This window comes from Amphiprion ocellaris, chromosome 9 (assembly GCF_022539595.1).
Source record: "Amphiprion ocellaris isolate individual 3 ecotype Okinawa chromosome 9, ASM2253959v1, whole genome shotgun sequence".
Taxonomy (NCBI): domain Eukaryota; kingdom Metazoa; phylum Chordata; class Actinopteri; family Pomacentridae; genus Amphiprion; species Amphiprion ocellaris.
In genome coordinates this window covers 11,990,045-12,014,959 of record NC_072774.1, presented here as the reverse complement: position 1 = coordinate 12,014,959, position 24,915 = coordinate 11,990,045, and the positions used below count along the sequence as shown (strand labels likewise).

The following is a 24,915-nucleotide window of genomic DNA, read 5'->3' as shown; positions in this document are numbered from 1 at the left end:
TATGGTTACTAAATGAACCAATGACAAATAAATTAACATGTAGACGGTCCTGTTTGCAACCCTCAGAACTGGCGCTTTACAATACAACATATTAAATTATGTCCATGATGATTTTTGAATTTGATCCAATATGTCAGTAATTAGGTCAGTTAAAGAGTCCATATTCACACTTTTTAGTTCATTTTTCCATCTGTGTGTTACAGAGCTGCTTTTTGGACTTCTTGTGGACATTTCTGGAAAAGTTTCAAGTCATTTTAGACAAATCCAAAGTTTTTGGAGAGAACACATTTTGCTGTGATTTTGGACAAGTTTTGAGTTGTTTTGTTTCAACTTTAAATTATATTGGACAGTTTTTGACTAATTTTGGCCAATTTATCTGTCATTTTAGACAGGTTTGGAGTCATTTTGGATACTTTTTTTGTCATTATGGTCAATTTTCAAGTCATTTCAAAATTCTGTGTCATTTAGGACACATTTTAAATGATAGATTAGTTTTTTTGTCATTTTGGTTGTGGTTGTCCAGTGTCCATATTTCTCATTTTGGTTCCTGCTTGCCTTTACTGTGCCACAGAGCCTACTTTTGTTTATGTTAACAGCCTGTAATCTTCAATTAGACAAATTTATTTTCCTTTACATTTGAAATTTTGCACATTTTGCAATAATTCCAGGCACATTTCAAGTCATTCTAGACATTTATCTTTCATTTAGGACATATTTTAGGTCATTTTGGGTATTTTTTTTTTTGTTATTTTGGACACGTATTTGCCATTTAGGACATAGTTTAACGTGTTTGAACAAATTTTCATCGGGGGTGGAGAGTGCAAAGTCAGCATGACCCACAAAGACACAATATACACATAAATTAACATATATTCTTCTTTATAGCTCCTCCTTAGCTTTAGTGTCACATAGCTATATTTTTAGTTTCTTCTTTCCTTCAGTGTGTTATATAGCTGCTTTTTAGTGCATGTAAATGGTCTGCAAACTTCAGTTTGAGTCACTTTGGACAAATGTTTAGTCATTTTGGACACATTTTAGGTAATTCTGGAGAAATCCGAATCATTCTGGACAACATTTTTGATTCTACCGACAGCATAGCATTTGATGATTGTTGTAGTTTTGGTTTGAAACAATGAGTCAACATGTGTTGCTTCATGTGATTTAATACCAAGCTGTGTTTCTGCACTGACGCTGACCAAAGAAATGTGTGTTTGCCCTCAGCAGATAACAGTAATTTACAGTGTTCTCTCAGCATGCTTCTTGACACTCTGTTCTATTCTGAGCTGTGAACTGCCGGCTGTGTCACTCCAAGCAGCAGCATGAACAGACCAGGAGGTTTTACCTTGTCCAGCAGTGCGTTCTGCCACAGACGGAAAATCATCATGAAGCTGCGATCCCTCGCTCCGAAAGACGTGAAGAAATGCTGAGAGGGTGAATATGAATGAAACAGGGAGGGAGGGAGGAGAAAGAAGAAAAACGTGTCAGTGCATTTGACGGCTGGTTTCCTTCTGTTCGATGTTTGCCTTGTCACGGTCAGCGGAGATAAAAGTCGAGTCAGCTCGGTTCACAATAACACCCTCCGGTGCTTGTGTTGCAGCAGTTAAGTTAAACTGTAAACCCTACAGAATGTGTTCACACATAGCAAACTAAAATTAGGCTTCAGACACTGTTTGTCATTGAGTCTGACCTTCTCATTGTCAGTGCTGATCTGAATGGCATTCGGGATGAGCTTGGCAGTCTTCTCCTTGGTCATCGAGGTCACGTCTTTTAGCAGGATAGTGATCTGAATATAGAAGGAGAGATTAACAGTGTCTCTGTGCACTGCTCTTATTGATATCGCTCTGGAAACAAATTCATTAAAAGTACTTCTTATCTGACCGCAGGTGTGACATGAAACAGATGACAGGTGGTGTGTGGTTGGCTGAGAGCGTGTCCATGTGTAAACAGTGTGTGGGTGACTTACAGTGGTTTCCCAGCGGAAGATGTTACTGTAGAAACAGAGCCAGTTCTCTGACAGATAGAGGCGCCCTTGAAGCAGTATGTCTTTCTGCAGAGCACAGGAGTAATCTGAGCATAGAAAGAAGAAAAGAAACCAGGTCAGAAGACAGAAAGACACAATTTTTTATTCTGAACAAATTTCAAGTCATTTTGGACACATTTTGTTCTTTCTCTGTTCTCTCTTTTATTGCTCACTAAGATATAGATCTTAAATCATTATTAGTTATTGTTTAAATTAGCTGCTAGTCGTTAGCATACCCACTGTGAAAGTCACTAATGTCCTGATTTGTTGCTGTGTTTCTTGTTCGGTTTTTGCAGGTTGTGGTTGAGAGACATGTCTGTCAGTTAAAACAGGTTGTTAGTTAATCTGACTGTCTCATCTGTAATCTTACATTTGGGAATGTACACTTTCTTGCTTGAACAAATTATGTAATTTGGTAGATTTTTGATTATTTAAAAAAAAGCTTGTCTTTTTACACCTACCAGATTTTTCAGAAGGTTAATTTAGCACAGCCAAGAAAATACAATGCTCTTTACATGCTGTTTTTAAAAAAGTTGGGTGTAAATAAGGGCCGCATAAAATGTCGCATTTGAAATTAAATCATGTAGAATCAGAGAAAGTTTATGGCGCTTTATTCCTTTTCTGTACTCACTGTTCGCACACTGGATCCTATACAATTAGTAAAGTGATGTATTCAACCGTGCTGGTATGCAATCTCAAACACAACCTGCTCCAGAGTGGGTTTAAACCTGAAGTACCTCACTAACACCAAACCCTGCTTCATATTACGGTTCTCTGTTTGTACAAGAAATCATTTCAACAATCCAAGAAACTGATTTTGTGTATGACGATGTAACTCACATGGCGACATGTCTTTGACAAGTAATGCATCTCACTCACCCACTATAAGTCGCTCTGTGTCAGGAAGTTTCTTAAAGATTTTACGAAAATCCTCATTTCGCTGTTTGTACGTAGGACTGAGAACCTGAGGAGAAGAACAGACAACATGATATTCTACCTCACAGCACAAGTGATGGGAGTTTGTTTGACACTTTGATTTAATTTCATGTAGTTAAACGAGTGAGAAAAACACTGTGTTTATCTACAAACACTAAACCAAGGATCCACATTTTACTGTGTCAACTAGTTTCACCTGTCTGGAACAAAAAGCAGGAAAACAAACATTCAGTAAGAGGAGTGATAATAAGGGGGTTGGTAAAGTATACTTACATTGTACCAGCTCTGCATTTTCTGCAAAAAAAAACCCAAAACAAAACAGTATTTAGTATTCAAATCTCGGTAGCAATACAAAGCCAACAGTGGAAACAGATTTTATACAGGTGTGGAAACTATGAGCTTACAATGCTCCGGTAAAGTCAATATTTGCCCATCCACACTAACTCTGCTTTATGTAACACTGAGGTTCTGCAGTTTTCAATTGAAAATTTCAGCACTTGTCCATTTTGAAAAGCTACTTATCACTGAACTGCTGAGTTGAGCAAGAATTAGAATTATATGGTGTTTCTTTCATCACAATGAGTGTGAAAGGAACAAGAGGTGAAAGCGTGAACAACAACCCCTACGGCTACATATGCTCTCTGGGTAAATTTACACAGAGCAAACATACCAACATTTTACAGTCTCTTGATAGAAAGAGTCAACATTGGAGGAGCAGATGTGGACAAAATGAAAGCTAACAGACTCAATGAACATTCACTTTTTATCTGATGGGGATGAGAATTTATAGAAAGATGCTGTTTGTCTGCACATAGACACATTTTTATTCCTTTATTTCAAGTGTAATTCTGCAAAGGCATCATGAAGCTGATTTGGGTGTTTGATGAACACACAGTATAGACTCGCTGACCTCGCTGTAAAAATAACATGTCTGATTTAGTGATGATTAGGGCTGGGCGATAAAACAGCGATCTTTTCCAGCGACAGACACTTCACAAATACAGTAAGAAAACTAAAGGCTTCAGATGCAAATCTCAAATTTACTGATTGACCAATTATTGATGCATATGCTTGACAATTTGCATGGTTATTGGTATCGTTATTTTTATTGACCGACTATTGCAAAATAAATAAAATGCACTGCTTTGGCTCTGATGCAGTCGACTCTCTCTGTCTCTGTCGTTTCAGCAATGTCAGGCCCACAGCTCTATCTGATCGGCTGCAACATGTTATAAGTAAAGCCAATCACTAAAAACCATTAATTATGTATCCACACAGACAAGCACATTCGCTGGGTGGAGCAAGCTCTGGTGAATCAGCAGAGTTGTGTTGGGAAGATGAGGTAGAACATGTTGCTTAACACAGATGGACCCCCGAACAACCCACTTTTAAGTGTTGAGCACGACAACATCTTTCTAAAGTCAGATTAACCAACAACCTGCTCTAACCGACAGACAGGTCTCTCTAGCAGAGACACAACCGGCAAAAACTGGGAAAAAAAGCACAGCCATCGCAACAAATCAGGACATTAGCTACTTTCACAATGGTTAAGGCTATGCTAACGACTAGCAACTAGTTTAGGAGGCAGCCACAGATTACCCCGAGTGTAGCAAACAATAACTAACAATGCTTAACAACAATATAATAAGGCAGAAAAGAGAAAGAATAACAAACAAGAGAAGAATAGCAGACAGCACTACAGGAGACAAACTAATTGAGATCAATCAATCGATCAATCAGTAAACACAGGAGAGCATCACAGCATCACACTACTCTCTGATGTCAACACTCCTGTTTCTATTGTACATGTTCAGTTACAGCAAACAATGACAGTAACTGAGTTATGAGTAACAGATTTACTGCTATCTCATGTGGGTAGTATTACGGCTACAGCTAACGACGAATCGATGAATCGCCTGAGCACGATATGTGCATATCGTGCATATATAATATATGCACGACACAACGCGGATGTCCATGCGTGTTCTGCGCTCCGCTCGGATGGTGATTTCTGTTGCATTGCGCGCTCGCTTCCGCTTTTGACGTATCGTGCTGAGGCGATTCATAGATTCGTCGTTAGTGGCAGCCCTAGGTAATATAACATTTGTATGTATATCGCTTCCAAATATTGGTTTCAGACCTTTCTCCATTACCAATAATCGATACCAGCCATGATAAAACATTGATCGATCCCTAATTTTCAGTTTAACACAGAAACGGAGCAGCTGTGGAAGACTGGTATTTTATACAACTTCAGTAACATCTGCTACCTTCACTTTCAAACACAGCCCTGCTGATGTGCTTGTCTGTCCCTGTCCTTAAACAGTAGCTTCCAGTGATTGGCTGTGATTGTGAAGTGCAACCAATCAGATTGAGGTGTAGGTCGGATATTGTGGAGACCACAAAGTGACTGCTGACAGAGAACCTGCTGCATCAAAGCCAAAGTAGAACATTTTATTTATTAATTGATATAATGATATTGATAAGCAAGAACACCATCAGCCCCAATAATCGTTATGGCTGATAATCAGTCGATCCATGAACTGAACACCTGACTGTGTAAGAAGTGGCCTCCATCTGTGGATGTTGTGGGTTACCTTGGCATTGCGGCTGAAGTGGCGAGAGGCGAGTGGGTAGGCGGATGTGAGGGAGGAGGCGGAGGGTATGGAGGGCAGTGGGCTGTCTGCACCTCCTCCACCTGCACTGCTCTTCTCTCCTCCAGTCTCGCCCTCGCTGGCCCTGCCTCCCCCCAGGACCCTGCGCCGCAGAGAGGGGGAGCTGCCAGGGGTGCTGCGTGGAGAGTTACTGGCCGTGCTGCGAACAACAACACAAACAGAGAGGTTAGCTCGGGGGAGAACACCGGAAACTCTTTCATATTTCATCGCAGAGTTTTGCTCTGTGATGCCTTTAATGTAGTGCTGTGAAGGAGGGCTGCGGGCGTTTCCTATCCGATAAAAGCATGCCATCTCAGACTGAACACCAAACAGAGGCCATGTAAGGTCAGCGCTGTCTGCAGTCAGACTGTGAGGGTGTTTAAAGCTGGTTAGCAGAGGGTCTTAAGGCTGTTTAACCATTAAGTGTGACCATACAACGGGTCAGAGCTTTACAGAGAGTGTGCGGTAATTTGTGTACAGGTCAATTTTCTTCTTGTGAACAGTTATAGACTAGTGCTGGGACAACTACTTAAAATAGTCAGCTACTACTAGTTGACTCATTTTCTTTCAGGGAATTCATTCCTATGGTTTCAGGGTCAGTCATTAAAAATCACCTGCATCTGACTACTGTTGCATCAATGTTCATGTTACAGAAACAATCTGACGTATACATCCAATAATCAAACTGTTAAAGCCTCCTTGTACTGCAGGAAGGACAGCTCAAACTCAGAGACTTCTGTCTGAACAGTTTGTGCAATATCTGTTTAAATTTCATGTGTGCTATCCCATTTTCATCTGCAATATTTCACCATGTGTAATGTTCCTACTTCAGATTATTAATACTTCTTACTTTTCTGGTCCTATTTTGTCTTATTTACTTTCTTCTTTATTATCTCAAATATACCCTCCATAAATCATATTTCGCCATTGCATGTATTCTCATGTTGTGCAATCTCGTTTTTCAAGCAATTCTTAGCACAAGAATTTCCTCTCAAGTCTCATCTTATCTGAAATATCAGAAGATGATGACGACACCCAGGTTTAAGTATCACGACACAGAGAACAGCAAAGCTCAACGATTTTTGTCAAGAAAGCTTTCCAGTCACTGCTCAACTTGCAAAGAGAATGCTCTGTTGTCTGTTCACCTCAAATCCATCAGAGACACTGTTTTCTGCTGCTGCCAAAGACCAGAGAATAACTGGACCCAGATATACTGGATGCACTTCTTGTCTTCCACAGCTACCTTGTAGATCAAGCAGGAACTAACGCAATCCAGCAACACTTTTTTCACTTCTGGGCTCTGAATGAATATCTTGCACGAAATCTAGTAGCATGCAAACACTGTTTCCGCTTGGTTCACTTTGTAAAAGCCATATTTTCCACTTGTAGCTCCGTACAGTCAAAGTTTGTAATCGACTGATGATTTTCATTAGTCGCTGCAACCAGAGTAAAAACTGCATTTAGCTGAAAAAACCACCAGAAATACACACAGGTACAGATTAAAGCTGTCCCGACTGTGAAGTCACAGAATATGTAGGGCTCAAACAATAAATAGTGACCTGACAGAAATCAACAACAACTTTGGCAACTGACTGTTCTTAATAATCAGACTAAACAGAAAATCTTTTTGGATGGTGGGGAAAACAAAATGACAAATTTATTGTTTTCCGCTATATATGGTAAAGAAAATATGTCTGTCACAACTTCACATACTTCCAAAGGTGCGTAAAGTCGGAAAAAGAGGCTAAAAAAGTCACTTAAAAGATAAATCTCTCAAACATGTTCTAGCCAGCATCATCCAACTGCAGCCAAAATATTTACATCCAATATTCAGGTTGGTAACTCCTTAAAAACTGCTATAGTAATGCCACACATTCACAATCAGTCCACTTAGAGATATTCATCTATCTTTCAAACATACACACACAGTTATTTATCATCAATATTCCTTTAATAACGTGGAGCACTGATTTGCTTTAAACCCAGTAAACTTTAACATGTCAGGCGGCCTGTTGGCATCAATAAATAATGTGTTGAAGTGGCTCTTTCTGGAATGCTGTTCAAATATAATAATGAAGTCAAACTAACATGTACTATTGAAGCACTCATTCACTTACTAGAACATTACACTTTAATGCGCTTTAAATGAATGTCGTTCATAGATTTTTAGACTGTTTCAGATTCAGGATGTCTGTGCTGTTTGTTTTTATCATTACAACAGTGTTTTCATGCCGTTGAACAGGCCTCACTTTAAAAACAAAAGCTCAGAGTCTACAAAAACATGATCAACGTCAAGGCTCATTCTCGATTAATTAATTAGTTGTTTTGTTAATAAAATGTCTGAAAATGCAGACCAGTGTTTTCTCAAATGTTTTGCTTTGTCCACAAATACTGAGTTTACTGTCATAGAGGAGGTAAGAAACATGGAAATTGAAGAAGCTCTTAAAATGAGGCATAAGCTTGGGGCTTGCACTGAACCCGCAGCTAACAAATATCTTCACTATCAATTAATCAACTGATTAATGATCTGAAGAAGTAACTGTTTGGTATATAAAACTTGTGGCAGACCTTAACAATGAGATGAGAGAAAACAAAACAGCAGATCTTGTCTTCACGTGAATTTCTGCAATATTTTACCTGCTGGCACTTAAAGAACTGCAAACATGATTATTTTCACTAGCGATTAATCTGCTATTTATTTACTGGATTAACTGAATCGTTGTTTGGTCTATAAAATGTCAGAAAATGGAGGAAAGAGTCGATCGGTGTTTCTCAAAGTTTACCAACATGACAAATGTGTTGCTTTCTAATCTTACTCAAACATATCCAGTTCATCCAAAAAAATATCTGCATTTAGGAAGTTGCAATCCAATAATTTAGATTGTTTTTAAAATTTATCAACTGACTTTAATCAATCAGTAGTTGCAGTTATAGATGGTTACTTAAATAAGTCTTTTTGAAGGCATCATCTTTGGTTTTAAGACACTGTGCTGGACATTTTTACCATCTTGTGACAATTTGAAGACCTAGCAGAAAAGGGTAAAAAAAAAAAAAAAAAAAAAAGTATCAGTGTTTTCTCAAATTTTTCCATGATGACAGAAAATACTAATCCAAATATTAGTCCATTTTATTTCAGAACATTTATTCAAAAGTAACAACTAATCAATTAACCCTTGCAGCTCTTGACTAAGCCAGACATCAGTAGACGTCATTTTAGTTTGTGGATTAGTTTAGTTTGAGATGTTTATGGGCATTATTCTACAGTTTTCTGACATTTTATAGAGAAAACGGTTAATGTGTTGCTGTAAGTACTATCTATGTTGTCATTTTCTACACTTGGAAGTAGGAATAGTTCAAATGTATTTCACAGTAACACACATCCCAAGGTGACTTCTTCAGATTCAGTTCAATATCATACATGACAAAGCAAAGCTGCAAATATTCACATTTAAGGAGCTGCAATCAAGAAATTTCTATTTGTCCTTGATAATTAAATGTTTATAGCAATGGCAGTAAGAACTAGTCAATAAACTGATTATTCGTTTATCAAAATAGCTGGCAGTTAATTTAATATTTACCACCTAATTAAGTAAAAGTTACAGCTCTTGACTAAACAAAGCATCTGAAGACATCATTTAAGTCTGTGAGAGATTTGTACTGATGATTTTTCGTTGTTTTTTGGGGGCATTTTACAGACAAAACATCAACTGACCGTAAAGCACACCTAGGCTGAATCTAACAATTACTTTCATTATTAATTTCTCTGTTTCTCTTCTGCAACAAGTAAAAATTATATAAAATATTACAAAGTGATGTCTTCAGATTTAGTTTTATGTCATATGTGACAAACAAAAGCATTCAATCTTTACATTTCAGGAACTGCAATTAGGAAATTATACTTTTTTTTCTTGGTAGTTTAATAGTTATAACAATAACAATTCATTAAACTGATCACTCTATTATCAAAATAGCTGGCGGTGAATTTAACAGCTAATCAGTTAATGGTGCTGACGCCTTTAACAAGGAGCAGTGAAGCCAAAGAGCAGCGCCTGAAGGAAACAATCCCCCAAAATATGATGTTATCTAAAGCAGCAATGCTAATCAGTGAGGTATTATGACAAGTAGCATTAAGCTATCTTTAGGTAGTGCACACAGGACAGCAGGTGGTGTAAATAGGCTTGTAGTGCGGGCAGACTGACAGCCAGGACACTGAATGACGTGAATCTGTGTCAGCATGTGTTTACAACCCGGAATAAATCCTCCAGCAGCAACACAGTAAGAGGAAAGCAATGGACACCCAGAGCTTCAGCACTTCACTGCTAATGTGCAGCTAGCAAACAGCCTCCACCGAGCTGCTTTCTGTGCAGAATGGAGGCTCAGGTCGGGTTGGAGGCGCAGCTCCAACACAAACAAACCGGCCGTCCGCACCGCTAGCAGGCTGTTGCTGCACCCATCAGCGGATATCTGCAGGACCCGTTCGACCGTGCACCAATCGCTACGAGGCGGCTAAAAACGGCCCATCGCGCCGCCTCCCCATCACGCCACCGGTGACTCGCTCCGTGCCACTTACTCGAACATGGCATGAGGCGTTTCTGATCCAGCCGACGTCCACAAAAACACACGTAGCTGCCCGCTATTGTACCAACATGGCACCGGTGTGTGCGGATGAAGCGACCCAAACGCTGTGACGGGGTTGTAAATCCTCTCCTCCTCCGCCGGGTTCCCTTCGCTCAGCTCCGGGCTGGAAATGCACCCCGGTCCGTTATTAATTCCCCATCGCGGCTCCTGCACCTCGTCCCGGACACACCGCTGTTCCCTATGCCGATCGCAGGACCCGGTGACGGGCTGCCGTCTCTGCGCCCATCCGTAATCCGTTTGCAGCCAGGGAGGGAGGAGAGGGGGGGAGGCAGGAGGGAGGAGGAGGCCTCGCTTTTTTTTTTTTTTTTACCCAGAGGAGGTGCTGAGGAGGGGGCATCCACAAGGAGGGGTTTTTATCTATTTCTGAGGCAAAGTGCTGCAAGAAAACGATGAAAAACTCTTTGCTTTTTAATGATAAATAATCCGAGGCAGTCAACAGCTGATGAACATTTAGAGCGACATTATGTTTTATCTGGGCTAATACCAGGGATGAACATTTGAGGAAAATAATTGCGTTTTTTTTTTTTTTTTTTGGTCTAACAGATTTTTAAAGATTCACTGAGTTTCACTGATTTAAAACATGTAATAGAACATAATCTAAGAGAAGGATGAGAACCTGAGCCTAACTGATACTGGATTTATCAGGCCGATATCGATTTTAGCACCCAAAAATATCAATTTATCCACTGACAGTTGTTATTTTTAAGTTAAAGTTCTATTAAAAAAACAGATACTGTGATGTTTTTGTTTTGTTTTATAAAAATAATATTTCATATGGGCAAATGTCAGACAAAATGAAAAAAAATCATTGCAATTGCAACCAAATATTTTGATTTATACAAAAAAAATAATACAGAAAGAGCTTTGGTTTAATATTCACAGTGATAATACATTTAAATCATGTGATGGAGCATTACAACATGAGACACCATGAAAGTATGACCTCGTCCATACTGTAGTTTGGGATTTTTGAGGCTAATATCTAAATACTGATATTGGTACACATACATATATACTTAATTTTTTATTTATTTATTTTTTTTTACAGATAATGTGACTTTATTTTGTTTTCAACTCAATACTAACTGTATAATAGATTTAAAACGTGACAGAGTGATTTCGATCTGAAATCGATTAATTGTTCAGATCCATACTGATACTGATAATCAGACAAAAGCTGAATATTGGATCAGATAATGGGTAGTTTAGAGTTATTAGAGGCATAGCATCTGAACACTTCTGAACTCTTCATTCTTTATTTCAGACACTCTTCAAGTGCAAACCACAGAAAAAGCTGTCAAATTCACTGAGTCGAGCCAAAGGTTACAAAATAAAATTTTATTCAATGAGTGAAAAGGGCTGGCAACTAGTGTGTTTTAACTTGGTTCATATTTAAATGTCTAAAGGTCAAATTGTCAAGGCAAATAAAAAGCTAAAGGAAAGAGCTACAAAGTCACAGGTCTAAGCTTTTCAGATAAACACTTGCTGCTTTATTTAATCCAGTGCAACACAAAATCTATCATCTGTGGACTGTGGCCAGCTGTTCACACCAAACAAGCAAACTGAAGTTTGCGCCTCCTTGTCACAGGCACTTCTGACTAAATCCTGGTAAATTATAGACCAAACTATTAAATCAAGAAAAGTTATTTGTATTCAATAATAAAAAGGCAAATTAGTTTTAAGTTATAAGAACATTTTTTTAAGTTAGCTGTCAACTATAAACTTAATCTTACTATTTTGATAATCAACTATTCAGTTTAACCCATTATTTAAGGAAACAAACTTAAAATTGTGCAATTGCAGCTTCTTAAAGGTGATTATTTTCTTGTTTCTTTCCTCCTCATTGGCAGTAAACTGAATGTCTGTGATGATAATACCTTTATGTTCCCGATAATCTGTCTGCATCTACAATAAAAGCTAGTTATTGGAGCTGAAACACCTAATGGATTAGCGGTAAACTGAATATCTCTGACATTTACATTGACATTTTATAGCCCAAATGGTAGTTCTATTCATCAAGAAAATAATAGTAGTTAAGGAAGAACACCTGCAGAGTTGTATTCAGGAATACAGTCATACTAAAAAATAAAACACATGATTAAATCAGCGCAGCAAATAGAGAGCCCACTCAATCCCTTCACCCTCACCCTCAATCTGTGTGTCCATCCCTGTGGATTAAAGTCCACATCATAATCCACGCTGGGCCAAGGCCCACATCTCCACAGCTCCGTCTCTGTGTAATCTGCTTCACCAATGACCCACACTAATGTCAGTTTCGTGGGTCCAGTGGGCACAGAGAAAGGCTGAATGGATGCATCTTCAGACAGCACAGGATGTGGGTGTACAGATGTAAACATGCCACTTGTCTGCCTTTTCCTTCCTCTTGCTACACATCTCTTAGATTTCAACAGAACAAGAGAAACCGCACTGAGCGAATCTCTGTGAGAGAACAGATTGACGATTTTGGCCAACTGGACGCTTCTGGCAAACACACGGAGTCTGTAGTCCCACACTATCCATAACACAACACAAAACAACATAGTGCATCTGAATAAAAAAAGCTGATTGGGTTTAAAGTATGAAAATAAAGTTCAAAAAAAGAGAAAAATCTATCAATTAAAAAGAACATTTTTAATGTTTTTTTTAAACCAATTGAACATTTTGTTAAATTACAGATAATATCTCATTTAAAAAAAAACATAAATTTCTATATTAAACAAGCAAATAATGTCCACATGAAATGTTTTGGTTTTTTTTTTTTTTTAAATAAATGGTAATTCGCTCTTTTCTAATGTTTGGCTGTAAAATTACACAATTTTTAAAATGATACTTAAAATGAGCAAGAATATTGCAGATTATAGAATATATATATACTATGATATAATATGATTATATGATATTTGTAGATATTTGCTGTTATTTTAAGGAAAACCTAGGTAAAACACATCAAAAATATGAATTTTCCAAAATGTAATTTTGTTTACCACTTGACAGTAAATGCCATTTTTTAATGAACATTATTATTTGAGGGCTGCACAGTGGCGTAGTGGTTAGCACTTTCGCCTTGCAGCAAGAAGGTCCCTGGTTCGCGTCCCGGCTTTCCCGGGATCTTTCTGCATGGAGTTTGCATGTTCTCCCTGTGCATGCGTGGGTTTTCTCCGGGTACTCCGGCTTCCTCCCACAGTCCAAAAATATGCTGAGGTTAATTGATTATTCTAAATTGCCCGTAGGTGTGAATGTGAGAGTGATTGTTTGTCTATATATGTAGCTCTGCGACAGACTGGCGACCTGTCTAGGGTGTCCCCTGCCTTCGCCCAAGTCAGCTGGGATAGGCTCCAGCCCCCCCCCCGCGACCCTAGTGAGGATTAAGCGGTGTATAGATAATGGATTATTATTTGAAAGGCAAATAATATATGTTAAGGACTGAAAAATGGTAAATAATGCTTTAAAACTTATTTTACAGATTTTCCTAATATGAATATCACAGAAATAAATGATTAAGTTATAAAAAATATATTTTTATAAGTAGCAACTTTTTTCTATTTTTTCTTAAAGAATTTTTATGATTTTATTAATTACAGATAATAACTAGTAAAATCTCAGAAAAATACATTATTTACATATTGAAAAAAGATCAAAAGTGAAAATAATGTTCACGTCAGAACTCAGTACAACAAACTACAGTACTACATAGTAATTTGTTCTTCAACACTGTGTGACTGTAAATTTACACTGTTTTACTGTATTTAAATTAACTGTAACACAAATATTTAACAGTTATTTGCACCATTGTTACCATTTTTTTAACATTACAGTATTACACCATTTTTAGCTTAGATTTTTTTTCTGGCTCCTAGCTATCAGAAGTTTTTTTTTTTTTTTTTTTTTTTTTACAATGTAGACAGACCTGGACATGAGATACTGAGCAGCAACAGTGAGAAACTCTAAAACAATGCCTGGAAACAGATAAACACAGCCGATGAATGCAGACAATGTGAAGCAGGACAGCTGCACTGATACGATGACAAACAGACGTCACATGAAACAATCAATGACCATCAGTCAGCAGGCGCTGACATGCCGAAGCTCAACATCTATCTGTGTGATTGTGTTTCAGCGACTGACAACTTAATCAACATTCAGTCAGGTGTTGACACTCAGACTACAGTAAGGCTACAGTATACAGTACAGTACGTTTTAACATAAAACTATCTTCATCACAGTTATTCTCAGAGTTGCACCGACAACCAAAATGTGCTGTTGTGTGTTTTAAAAAGTCAGTATGGCCTGCCATTTAAAAAAAATATACAACATTGATAGGATGTCCTTTCAACCGAGCACTCTTCCGGCTGTTCTCTTCTCCAAAACAACACACTAAAGACACAACAAGTGATAAGAGCTTTATAGATTAGCAATATTTAAAACTAGAGGTCCATCAGTCTATGTGTGTGTAAATCTAAACATGTAAGAGACTGCCACTAAGACAAATTAACAACAGGTTGTCACCAAAATAAGAAGCATGAGGTCTGTGTAACGGCACACAATGTGGAAGTACCCTCTCAGCTGTACTGTGGAACATACTGAACATTTAAAAAGCTAGCAACAAAAGAGTGCAGTCACCAAATGAGCTGCTAATATCAGCCAGTACTGCAACTAGTGACACCAGCAGATTTGTCACTACATGTTAAGATTAATCCTCTGATCTCCAAAACCTGCCGGCAGGTTTGAAAGGCATGTTAACGTACATAAATTCATCAAAATGACATTTATCTGCTAGAATAGTCTGATTTTCATACATGTCCCATTTAACATTTAGCCTATAAAAATCACTGCAAAGGTTTGCTTGAACCAGATTCTGCAAAAACAGAAAAATCAGAGAACCTCTGAGTAGTCGTGACGCTTCTAGTGACTCAACTGTGACACAAAAAATAAGATTATGTCCCATTTCATCAGGAAAATTATCCAAATCTAAGCTTAAAGTCATATTTCTTTAGAACTACTTCATGCAGTCTGCAGTAACCACTTTCCGTGAAAACAAGAAAATTCTGTGCTCTTCATCAAAACTTAGATGCCATTAGTGACTCCGCTGTGACCAACAGGCAAAATGCTGAGATTTCAGCTGAACTGCAAGAAGTCTTCACACAGTGCAGAAAGAAGACAAGTAAGGAAACATATTATTAATGTAAAATAGTGATACACATCTACACATCAGTACTTAGAACTAGTTCTTGTTGCAACAATTGTGGGCACCTGGAAATATGTTGTACATGTTGATTCCAGATTTTTTCATATTTTGCAAAATAAATAATCAAAGCAATTCAAGCTTTGTTTTCATTTCTTCATGATTTATGGTAATAGAATTTTGTCTTGCTGTGCAAATTACAGTTTCGAGTTCTCTCCACTTCTAGCCATTGTTATGCCATTTCCATAGAAGTGTGGGACTTTATATTGCAGTGAAAAATGAGTCCACAGTGAGCAAAAATGTGACAGGGACCAAAAATACCTTGGCGAAATAATATGAGATGTCCTCAAATAAAGTGATTTAGCTGTCTAAGAAGAGAATGCTTTTATGAAGTTGCATGAAATTTTTTTTAGCCGGCTCTCATGCCTTGGTATTTTGTTGAGGAGCAGCAACCAATCACAGCTCAGTCACTGATAAATCCACCTCAAGCACTGAGACACCAGGAATTCACTGTGCAACAAGCTGTCAAAGGAGCCTTTATACTGAGCCTGGCTTTGAGGTACGGTCAGGACAAACTGCGGCACACAGCCATGTTCAGACTTACTTCCACCCAACATTTTATTTACCCTTTTTGTAGCCAGGAAAATCCCAGCGAGATACAGTATGTCTCGTGGCAGGGAGTGCTGTGTTTACAGCTGCTTTCCACAGCTTCACTTAACTAAAAAAAGAATATGAATGGCTTTACTGTATATCGTGCCCTTGCACGACTTTATCTTGGCAATTGATTAAATTAAAGACACGAACAAAATCACAGCTCCGAATAAATAATTTGTCATCAACTGATTGAGATTCAACACAACTGATTCTGTCAGAAATTTTCCGCTGTTAAGTTAGAAGATTAAATATTTGCCATTGTAGCAGTACAGTCTTATCAAAATGCAAATCAGCTGTGGTGAGCCTGATATGCTGTTTAAACTTTAGTTAACTAGAAAGGTTACGCTAAGAATGCATGTGTATTCAAATAATACTGCATATCACCTGTCACAGAGGTGATTTTTATAACTGTGGGATTAGATAATCAAATATAAATTTTAGTGCTGTGTGTCAAGAGGTTTATTTAATTCACATAAAGCATATCTGAATGATGGTTCACACAACCCTTGACATGTGTTTACTGGAATCAAATATTTATTATTAATAAACAATCTTCTTAACTCCATGTTGGCAGGTTTGAAAGGCATGTTTTCTCAACACAAAAAATAAACCAAAAGAAAAAACCAAACACCTTTTATCAGTCAGAAATTGTGAAAGCAGAGAAAAAAATAATTGAATTAAGAATTTTTCAGCAGTTCTTCAACAAATCATATGCAACAAGGAGTTCAGTTGGGAAAATGATCCAAATATGAGCCTAAAAAGCATCATCCAAATCATTTTACTCTACATGTCTCATTTAAAAACAATTGTCAAAAATGGACCATTTGCTCTAACCAGAACCTGAAAAAAAGCTAAAAATTCTGGTCCTCTCAGTGTAATCACAAAGCCATGACCGAGTCAGGTGTTACCAGCAAACGTGACAAAAATTCAGGGACTTTTTTTTAAAATATTTAAATCCAAGAAATTAAACTTCTGTTTGACTTTTTTTAATGATTTAGTGCAAGGTATTTTTGAGTTCTCTCTACATCCAGTCATGGTTGTGCTGTTTGTATAGAGGGACAGGACTTTATACTGCAGCAAAAAACAAGCCCACAGTGAAGAAAAATGTGACAGAAGCAAAGAAATATCCAGAAATTGCTTTGTTTTTCTTGCTTTTTCAGCTAGATAAACATTTGTTTGTCACTACTGAACACCACTGATGAATCACTGCTGAGTAACTCCAGTCTGGGTATAAAACATCATTAATATGCAGCAAAACAACATAACTGGGTCAATAAAACGAAGTGTAAATGAAGAGGACAAGGGCACAGCTGTTCATATGGAGCAGCACAGAGAATCACCCTTTGCTTGCCCTCTGAAGCCCACTGCAGTGGTGCTCACAGCCTCCTCTGATTGGACCTGCATGACATCATCAGACTCACAGCCCACTGCCATTGGCTGACGGTGATGTCATAACTCAGAGGAAGGATAAATGGCGCAGGAACCCCGCCTCTAGCTCCTTGAGACTAACCCAGCTCTGTTTTTTTCATCTCACTTTCTCTGTGTTTACAGTTTACATAACATTGCTGCTTCTTGTGTGTACAGAGGCCATCTGTGCTGAGAGTTGAAACCGGCAAATACCAATAAACTACTGGTAATGTTGGTATCTTTGTAGTTTTCAGTGCAGGGGAGCGGAATGCGTTTCTGTTTCATCACTGAAATTCTACCGTCTGGCCTGCTTTCTCAGCTGACATCATCGTGCACCATGAATCAACTGAACTTAATCAGGATTTTAACCGTGTAATCTGCCCTCACTGGTTTCAGCCATTAGCTAATTAACTCCAGCCCTCTCCTGAATAGTTGACCTGCTGCAGCGTTTGAGAAAAGTCAACTAAGCGTAAATCTGTCATATGTAAGGGCTTTTTACTCCACGGCAGCGCTCACAAATGAGCGGCGACTCACTGCCGTCACTCACAGCGGGCAAATCCCGTCTCAGTGGGCCTGAATGCAAATTGGCTGGGGTTTTACAGAGCTATAAGTGTAGAATACCCATGAGGCAGTCAAACACAGTGCTGACGGTGTGGACACTCTGTTCTGAGCCACTGAACTTTATGTGCTGCTGCAGTGAGATGAGGACATCCTCAGAGAAAAACACTTGGGCCTCTGCTCACGAGGGAGCAGGAAAATGCTGCACATTAGCTTTTTAATTCATCACACTTTTGTCATCACTGGATGGTTATTCAGGGTGAATCCAGCTCACTAACACAGTATGATATGTCTGCAGCAGAGGAGGCTGCAGGTTCAAGACCACACTTCCAGGACCCTCATTTTGTCACGACAGCGACACCTGTCAAAAGCCTAAAATATTTAACTTTACGTGCAATGAGACCAAAACAGTATAAATCATCACTTTCTGAAAGACGTATTTCATTAGTAGTTTTAATGTTTTGTTCCACGTAAAACACTATTTTTTGTCCAAGTGCTTATGGTTTTAAAGGTTTACTCCACCCAAATGGCAAGACCTAACAAACAAGTTGTGGTTTTCAAGGTTTATTCCACAAAAAAACAGAAGACTTTCTGTCCAAGTACTTTAAGTTCTACAGGTGTATTTAACCAAACTATTTAAGTTTTTAAGAAATGTTTTAAATGTTTACACCATGCACAATAACACTTAATATTCAAGTCCTTACGTTATAATTAACTAATCTAGCTAATCTAATTAACTAATCTAATCAGCTTTAAAAAGTTCATTTTACTCAAAACACAGCTTTGTGTTCAAGTGCTTATAGTTTTAATGCTTTTCCACCAAAAATACTAACTTCTGTCCAAGTTCTTCTAGTTTTAAAGATATACTCTAAATATCAAATCTAAATAGTACACACTAAATAAAAAGTAATGGTTTTAAAAAAGTTTATTCCAACAACTGCTTTCTGTCAATGTTCTGACAGTTTTAACAAATTGTTGTACCCAAAATATAATTTTCTGTCCAAGTTTTCATAGTTTTAAAAGTTCTCTCAAAATAGCATTTTCTAACAAACAAGTTCATTCCACCATAATACTTTCCAACCAAACACTAAAAGTTTTAAGGGTTTTTTCAACCTGAATTTTACTTTCCAACTCACAAGTTATGGGCTCAAAGGTTTATTCCATTCAAAATACTACATTGTGTTTAACTACTTTCAGTTTTAAATGTATTTTCTACCAAAATTATACTTTCTAAATAAGAAGTTACATTCAAAAGTGTCTGTGCAGCCCTTTGGAGCAAATAAAGTGGAGTTCATGAACAACGTGGGTCCTATAAATGTGGTTCTGAACATGCAGCATCCTCTGCTGCAGACTGACGCTGCTCCACTAACCTGCAGCTGTCCCAGTCAGAGTCTCTGTTGAGGAGGCTCCTGAGGGACCAGCGGGAGCGCCGGCTGGGTGAGGGGCTACGAGACCCAGAACGAGGGGGAGGCAGGAGGAGGTCGTGTGAAGGGCTGTCCTGACCTCCCTCTTCTCCCTCCATCTGAGTGGCCAGCGAGGGGGAGGGCGAGAGGCTCCGGTGTCGAACAGTGCCCCTCTGCACAGACTCCTCTATTACAATTTGTGGTGTTTTACCCCATTGTAGCTTCGGGGTGCAGCCCTGCTCGTCTTCGTTTCGCCTCTTGGTTCGGGTCCTGCTGTGGTGGGTCCGATTGAGGCGGCTGGAGCGCGACAGTCGGGGGCTGGGGGAGCGAGACCATGAGTCTGTATCTGAGGATGGCGGCAGGACAGTCAGAGTGGGGACAGGGATGGGCTGAGCCAGAGTAAGAGTCTCTGGTATCACAGGAGAGGACATCGTCATCTTCTAAGCCGTCCAGGGCTCAATTTACTTAACTACTCAAGTCAAGGCTGAAACTATTAGAGCCACGAGTGACACACGGCTGACCATGATGTCCCAGTCACACTTCCTTTGGGAAAAACAACTCTGACTTCTTAAGTACCGATTCCGAAAAATACTTCATTAGTCCTCATATTTCCTGGGAACTCGAGGAAGTTTTGTCATTTCAGATAAGTTTTAATGAACAGTCCTGACGTGGGTGTTTGACAGTCAAAAATGATTCCGCAAGACGCCGGGTTGAGGATTTCAAGTCTTTCTCAGTTTCTGTTGTGCCATTTCCAGGCGTATAGTCTGTGTATTTATTGGCAAAAAGATGCCAGAATGCTTTATCCCACCTCCGCACCTTCTGCAATGTCTGGCGTCACTCTTTCTTCAGTGCTTCTCTGGTCTTATTCTTGTGGTAGACTTGCTTTTGTGTAATCATTTTAATTTCTGCAAGAGCCGATGAGTCAGAGAGGGACAGATCTGTGTCTGGAAGGAGCTACCTGAGAAGTGAAAAGAGCAGAAACTTTGCATTCAAAACACTGGCCTGCCTGAACTTGACTATCGCTTACCGGAATATGAAATGTTTCCCATTACAATAAATGTTAGTGAGGGCTATTTTCATCAGGTCTTTTATACGGTCTGCTCTGCCAGTTCTGGAAATATGAGGTATCGTATGATAAAACATTGTCTTGCCATGAAATACTGTTCCCGGTATACGACTGATCAATAGGACATATTTACAATGGAGGAATTTATGCTGTGTACAGTCCAATGGGCTATTATAATTAAAATGCTCCCTTCAAGTAACTCTGAAACATCCCAAGAGAAATCACATCTCTTTGTGATCTATATAAACCATTTCAAACCACTGTTTCCCAACCTCGATGTACAAAAACTCAGCTGACCCTTAAAATGGTCTCACAGAACAAACTCACAACCTCACACGAAAACTCCATGTCACTGCGCCAGACATAAACAACACACCCTATGGAAATGCAAGTTCACACAGCCTGTAAAAAGGTCTAACTGCCACTATAGGCTACCAAGGTCATAACGACAAGAAAACATACTGCAGATGTGTCCTCTGACAGAGCAGGGTTGTGTGTGCGTGTCACTCCATTGTTTACCTTCAAAGCAGGCCCTTCCAAAGCAAAGGCCTCAGCATGCCTTACAGTATTTGATGTGATCTGTTTGAACAAGAACAATCTTGGCACCAACTTGTTTGTCCACAGTAATCCACCGTAATCCCTGTGCAGCCTTCACTCCTCAGTCCACACAAGCCTGATCTTTTTTTTGCCCATAAAATACAGGGCATCTCAAGCTATGCAACATCACACAGCATTACACATCAACTATTGCGTTTCAGCTGCGCAACACTGCGGCACACACAAGCCAACCTCTGCTGTGTGCAGTGAGTTCTCAGGAACAGCTGATGTGGTGATATCAAGTTAATCACTCAGCATTGTTGTGGCTCAGTTCCTGGTGGCTTAAAGAAACCACCTGAATGAGCTGCAGCCATGTGAAACACAGCCAAACTGCTCTGTGTGATGCTGCTGTTTGAGAATCTGTAATTCATTCGTGATTCAAAAATTAACTATTTTTCCCCCTGCTCTTTGTTCTGAACCCCAAAACAGAAAAAAAACATTTAAGGTGTCAGAATCAAAAACTGAAAAAAACAATCAAGCAAAGTGCTTTTTTTTTTTTTTGGGCAATTTAGGAAACCAAAATCACCTGGTTAACTTGTTTAGATAGATAGATAGATAGATAGATAGATAGATAGATAGATAGATAGATAGATAGATAGATAGATAGATAGATAGATAGATAGATAGATAGATAGATAGATAGATAGATAGATAGATAGATAGATAGATAGATAGATAGATAGATAGATAGATAGAAACTTAATTCACCCCCTTTAGGGAAATTTAGATAACCAGGCCATTCTTTAAAAGTGGAACATGCACACATAGTTTTTATACCAGCACAACAAAGATAGGATAGTAGAGTCAACCAACCAGGTCGTCTTCAGGGTCACTAACGATTATCAGTAATGGAGGAGATTGATAGCCAATACCTGATTGACAGATTTAGTAAAAATTATTGGTGTCACAATTTAAATAACACAAACTCCAACGCAAAATTTTGCTGAAGTTCTTTTGTTTATATATGTTTTACATGTTTAATTAAAAGAGAAGTTTATCATTGAGTGTTGATTGGCTGTTACTAGTGACGTTTAACCAATCAGATAAAGCTGTGGGTGGGATGTTGCTGAGACCACACAGAGAGAGAGAGATCTGCATCTTAAATAAGGGACATTTAAGTCTATACTTCATAAGGAATCAGTTAAAATAATGGAACAGATACTGAATAACTGAATGTCGGTTTTACTTGCTGGCAAAAACGATACGCAGTCTATCGGATAGGTAAATTGATAGATCAATGAATAGATAAATAAACCCATAGCTAGAAAGATCTACAAAGGCTAGAGAAATGTATTTTTTGTGTTCTATAGTTAAACAAAAAAAAAGTTACCAAAAGACAAAATTGGAGTTTTATTTTTATTTTAGTTTCCTCAGTTGTCGTTTGGGAGCAACAACTGACCAACGTGAATTGGTTTAAACTAAAACAAAACAAAACAAAACAAAACAAAACAAAACAAAAAACAACAACAAAAAACAGAAGAGCCAGGTGACTTTCTTTTTCCCTCGTTAAAAAAAACAAACAAAAACGGACCGTGCTTGATTGTTGTTTATCCTGACATTTTTACTTGTTTGTAGTTTCAAAACAAACAAAAAAGTACTTTTCCTTGGTTTTTAGGCTGCAACTGAATTATCCGACGGTATCTAGACTTGAAGGACATGCAGAAAGAAACGGGCTTTAAAAACATGGCACGGAAAAACAGAAAGTACTCTGCAGTTTTTGGTGAGGACCAGACTTGGAGCTCCTACCTCCCATTGGACGAGTTTCCTCCGTTTCTGTTATCTTGTTCGGCCTCGAAAACCAGCCGAGCCACGGTGCGGGAGGTGATGTTAAAATCCACTTTCTCACAGGAACACATCAACATTGTCAGAGAGGCATCAGCCGGCCGCAGCTAACAGTTAGCCTGTAGCCAGCTAAAGCTAAAGTCAGCTAACCTCCCAAGGCCGACGGCTCACAAAAAGATGACTATCTGGCTAACAGGCTTCAGTTTCCAGCAGAGAAACCACTATTCCGCCGTCTTCCATTTCAACTCTTAAAAACACCTCTGTATAAAACACTGTTATCAACTACATTTAAATACGACACGCAAAGTTAGCTTAACATCAGTAGCGCACGAACTTGGTTTAAAGTAAAAGGTTCTTTTTGTCGAAAAGTGAAAAGGAACGAAGTCGGGCGATTTACTCGGCACACTGGAGGGGTGTACGATAAGTCGCATCAAAAAAAAGGTACTATCCGTTCCGTTTTTATTTCATTAAGACACGCACACACAAGCATCTTTCTGACAACCTTTTTAAGTGTCACGAGTAAAACGGATCATCGAGACATCAAATACACGCATTAACAAGCACAATAAAGCGAACACCCCTCCAGCAAACTTTGTGGTACAGTCCAGGAAAATAACTGTCCAGAGGATGTGGCAAGGAGAAGACGACTGTTTACATCAAACACAATCCAACGAAAACTTCTTTTTAAAAAAGTAATTCAGCGACTTCAACATTATGATTAACAAGTCAGTAATGCTGGCTGTGTGAACTATTGTTACAGCTGGGTTGTTTAACAGCGTAGAAACTCCAACGAATGAAGGATCTCTTGTAAAAACTGCAGTTTATTTTGCAGAGCAACAGGTTAAGTCCTCAGTTCTGCAGTTTCAGAGTTTATTTGAAGGGAGCTGCTGTGACTTAAATTTGGGAACACTGCGACCTCTTGTGTCTAACGGGGTCATGTACAACTCACTGAATTACTACACCTTGAAACTACGTGAGGTTTCTGAATCCACATTGAAGCACCGATTATCTAAAACAGTTTTTAAAAAATGGAAGAATGTGTGGCAGATGTTTATCTCACCTCCTGTTTCTTGCAGCAGCATCACTTTATGCATCTCATGGACTGTTAAAAGTTTGATGCAGCCTTCAGGACACTGGAAGTCATCCCCTCCAGGACACATAAATACAGTGAAACAAAGACAGCAGCTGAAAATAAAACATACTCTGAGTTCAGATAATGTGAAAAGTAAAGATTTCAGCCTAATGGCTTGTACAGAAATTATGCTGATATTAGAAGCGATAATTCTCAGGAATTCTCTGAATCACAACAATCATCGATCTGAAGTTCATCACCTTCAGAGTTCTAAGTTCATCTCATTTTACTTCCAGCTGTTCTGGTTTTAGTGAATTTATTGTTTTAAAAAATTTTAATACTTTATTTTTTTTTTTTTTTTTTAACTAACTTTGTCTTTTAATATTTTAATACTGTGCATGAAGTCTCCACACCTCTGAGTTTGGGGAAAGCTTGAGTGAATTAATTCATTAATCAATTGGAGAACAATTTCTAATTCTTTTTAACATGAAAAAGAAATGCAACAAATTCTAAGAACTGCAGTTTTGCATAAAAATTCATTATTATCCAAATAGTTGCCACTTAATTTTTTTTCAACTCAAATATCAGTTAAGGTTTTGTGGAATTAGAAATAATCACATTCCTAATGTTGAGCACGGACTGTGCCAAGTTTATAAAAATCAAAAACAAAAGGATGAATTAACTCACATTTCAGCAACTACACTTCACCATAAAGCATTTACAATGTTTTACATTTACAGTCATTTACAATAGTGTTTATTTTTATTGTTGATTAATCTATAGATGCTTGGGTTCTAAAATGTCACAAAATGGTGAAAAATGTTGATCAGTGTTTCCTCAAATGTCTTGTTTAGTTCAAGGATATATATTTTACTGTCACAGAGGAGGAAAGAAACCCAAAAATATTCATATCTAAGAAACTTGCCACACACAATGCAGGCATTTT

At 38.4% G+C, this 24,915-nt stretch overlaps 1 protein-coding gene across 4 annotated transcripts in view; it reads right to left on the bottom strand.

The window, feature by feature from the left end:
• Window positions 1-24,915, bottom strand: part of gramd1a (GRAM domain containing 1A) — a 45,669-nt gene that overhangs the window by 19,909 nt on the left and 845 nt on the right. For 2 of the 4 annotated variants that reach the window (XM_055013694.1, XM_035948304.2), the window contains exons 2-9: window positions 23,958-24,082; window positions 19,420-20,410; window positions 5,554-5,770; window positions 3,230-3,250; window positions 2,900-2,984; window positions 1,964-2,067; window positions 1,688-1,783; window positions 1,343-1,423 (exon numbers count right to left, since the gene is read on the bottom strand). In XM_055013694.1, the coding sequence (XP_054869669.1) occupies window positions 1,343-1,423; window positions 1,688-1,783; window positions 1,964-2,067; window positions 2,900-2,984; window positions 3,230-3,250; window positions 5,554-5,770; window positions 19,420-19,889 (1,074 nt within the window). In that variant the 5' untranslated portion in view covers window positions 19,890-20,410; window positions 23,958-24,082. Of the gene's footprint in view, window positions 1-1,342; window positions 1,424-1,687; window positions 1,784-1,963; window positions 2,068-2,899; window positions 2,985-3,229; window positions 3,251-5,553; window positions 5,771-10,180; window positions 10,551-19,419; window positions 20,411-22,861; window positions 23,300-23,957; window positions 24,083-24,915 lie in introns of those variants that run through there. The other 2 variants (XM_055013695.1, XM_055013696.1) reach the window with 2 other exon arrangements.